This window comes from Oryzias melastigma, linkage group LG15 (assembly GCF_002922805.2).
Source record: "Oryzias melastigma strain HK-1 linkage group LG15, ASM292280v2, whole genome shotgun sequence".
NCBI lineage: Eukaryota > Metazoa > Chordata > Actinopteri > Beloniformes > Adrianichthyidae > Oryzias > Oryzias melastigma.
The window spans coordinates 4,768,635-4,771,561 of NC_050526.1; the positions used below are offsets into that span (position 1 = coordinate 4,768,635).

Sequence of the window (2,927 nt, forward strand, 5' to 3'; positions counted from 1 at the left end):
ACTTGATAAAGTAACGCGATAAATGAACGCCTGATTTGTACGTAGAGCCCAAAATTCGGATCTACGCACGTTTGAACAGACATCATTTAAAGTGGCAGCTAAAACGCGAGTTCATGCAACCGGTCTGTATGCAGCTTGACGTGCATTTACATAGACTTTATTGAAAGTGGTCGCTGTAACGTTGCCGAGGTTAATGTGAAAACAGTTGATTTAGGCAGTTGAGCCGCCGTCATTGTGTGCATTTGTGTGTGAGTGAATGGGACTCTTTGGATCAAAGACTGGACTTTGGAGCTCTTGAAAGAAGAGACAAGGAAGCATCTATGTGAAGAGAACCAAAGTCAAAGAGTGAAGGCGCACACGTGTTCCATTAGTCCTGGAATTGTTTGATATTTATTGGTTCATTCCTGAGGTTAGCTTAGCATCATCTGCATAGATGTGAAGTCATCGTATCATCTGCATAGAATGAGGCAAATTTTGTTTGTGATATTGGGCTATATAAATAAGATTGAATTGAAAAGATATTTTCTTATTGTGACAACTTTGACTAAAATCTCTCACATTTCCACCATGTGAGTAACCTCTACGTGTAGATCATATTTTAAAGCCCACTGTCCTCGAGAACACAATCCTAGGATAACTCAACAAAACAACACTTTTTGTATAGCATCAGCACTTATCTTGGAAAAACATTTTCTTTTAGATATGAACTTCTCAGCGGCTACCGGCCTGCACCAGTCGACTTCAGCAGGATTCTCCTCAGCTCGGCAGATGAAGAAGTGGTCAACTTGCTGGCAGAAAATGACCACAATGTATGGGCAAGAGAACGAATCAAGCAGGGTTGGACCTATGGGGTCCAGCAGGTATTTATAAAACAATTGAATTTATTTACAAGTGCTGAGAAGAAATTAAATTTAAAACTGAATTTTTTTTTTTTCTTCTCAGCAAATCCATAAACATAAATGATGAAACAATAAACATGCAATGTGTTCTATTATTGAAAATACTAGTATGGTGTTCTGAGAAAATACAGATGTCCATCCGGGTTTGTAATTTCAGGATGTAAAAGCAAAGCAGAGTCCACAGCTTGTGCCTTACAGCCTTCTGGATGAAAGAACAAAGCGAACAGTCAGGGAGGGTGTCAGAGAGGCTGTCTGCACCCTGCTGGCATTTGGCTACAGTCTCGAGCCCCTTAACCAGGAACCGGGTTAGTCTCAAAATCCTGTTCATCTTCCAACTTAATGCTCACTTTAATTCATTTCTGTTTCCTGTAGTTAATATAAATCTATTTTATGTAAATATGACACAATTAGACTTTTTAAAAACGTTTATCTTCATTGTGTGATAAACTTACAGCCAATTTCAGAAGTTTTTCTTGCAATTTTTAATTTAGAGATAACCATATTTGCTCTCTTTTTTGACTGACAGCCAAATTATCACAGCCGTGCCCCTTCTCCACTGAGAAGTGCAGAGTGTTCCGACCAGATAAATCGAATGCTGTGACCACAGGGAAGTGGTATTTTGAATTTGAAGTGGAGACAGACGGGACTATGAGAGTGGGCTGGGCGCGACCAGACTGCACTCCAGATAAAGAGCTTGGCTCAGATGACCAAGCATACGTTTTTGATGGATTTGAGGTGAGCCACTCGAATACTGACAATTTCATATTTTAAATTTGAGGTAGAAAAAAAAGGATTTTTAAGCGATTAATGTTGTTTTTTTTTATTATTATTAGAGTATTTACCAATTGCCAACATTTCAATGATTTTGCACTTACTTGCATAACTTTTTTTCCCAATACTGTAAATATATTTCTGCTTTAAGGCCCAGTGGTACCATCAGGGCGGTGAGGCCCTTGGAAGTACATGGCTCAGAGGAGATGTGGTTGGTTGCTTGCTGGACTTGGTGGAACGATCAATGATGGTCACACTCAATGGAGAACTCCTGTTTAATGAGCAAGGATCAGAGCTGGCTGCCAAGGATTTTGATATTGACAATGGTTTGAATTAGTCTTTGACTAAATACAGTAGCCAGCAAGGCCAAGTGGGCCCCATATGGTTTAAAAGTGGGCAGAAATTGTGGGCCCCGATCGGGTTTGTGGTGGCCCCACCTGTGTGTCCACATTGACTTAACCAGGGAGTTAATTAGTTATCTCACTACACTAGCCAGCCGCCACACTAACCGGACAGCGTAGAATGCTAGTGAGCTCTACTGTAGCAAGCTAGCGAGCTCCACTACAGCATGCTGGCGTGTACTGGTGTAGTGTGCCAGTGAGCTCCGCTGTAGCAAGCCTATAAGCTCTGCTATATTGAGCTAGCAAGCTGCACTGTAGCATGCTAGCGAGCTTCTATGTATCAAGCTAGCGACTCTACTGTAGCAAGCTCCTCTGTATCGAGCTAGCGACTCTGCTGTAGCATGCTGGAGAGCTCTTCTGTATCGAGTTAGCACACTCTGCTGTAGCAAGCTAGTGAGCTCTGCTGTATTGAGCGAGCAAGCTCTGCTGATGTGCTGATGAGCATAGCCGTAGCATGCTAGCAGGGTCCTCTGTGTCGACCTAGGGACTTTGCTGTAGCAAGCTCTGCTGTATTGAGCTAGAAAACTTTGTTGTAGCATGCCAGTAAGCTTCTTTTTATCGAGCTAGCTACTCCGCTGTAGCGAGCTAGCGAGCTCTGCTGTATTGAGCGAGTCAGCTCCACTGTGGCATGCTAGCGAGCTCCTCCGTGGCAAAATAGCGAGCTCTGCTGTATTGAGCTAGCAAGCTCTGCTGTAGCTTGCTAGCAAGCTCCTCTGTAAGAAGCTAGCGAGCTCCGGCGTATTGAGCTAGTGAGCTCCGCTGTCCATCAGGCAGGTGGATAGCATAACGAGCCTACCCACTGAGTGTCCACTTAAGCCGGGGGTCGGCAACCTGCGGCTCCGGAGCCGCATGCGGC

General features: G+C 43.6%; 1 protein-coding gene across 1 annotated transcript in view; it reads left to right on the forward strand.

Annotated features, from left to right (window-relative positions):
• ryr2b (ryanodine receptor 2b (cardiac)) overlaps window positions 1-2,927 on the forward strand; it is a gene marked incomplete in the record, with an annotated part of 81,019 nt that overhangs the window by 14,905 nt on the left and 63,187 nt on the right. The window contains 4 exon segments of the mRNA XM_036215605.1: window positions 701-860; window positions 1,057-1,204; window positions 1,426-1,634; window positions 1,822-1,996. Of these exon segments, the coding sequence (XP_036071498.1) occupies window positions 701-860; window positions 1,057-1,204; window positions 1,426-1,634; window positions 1,822-1,996 (692 nt within the window).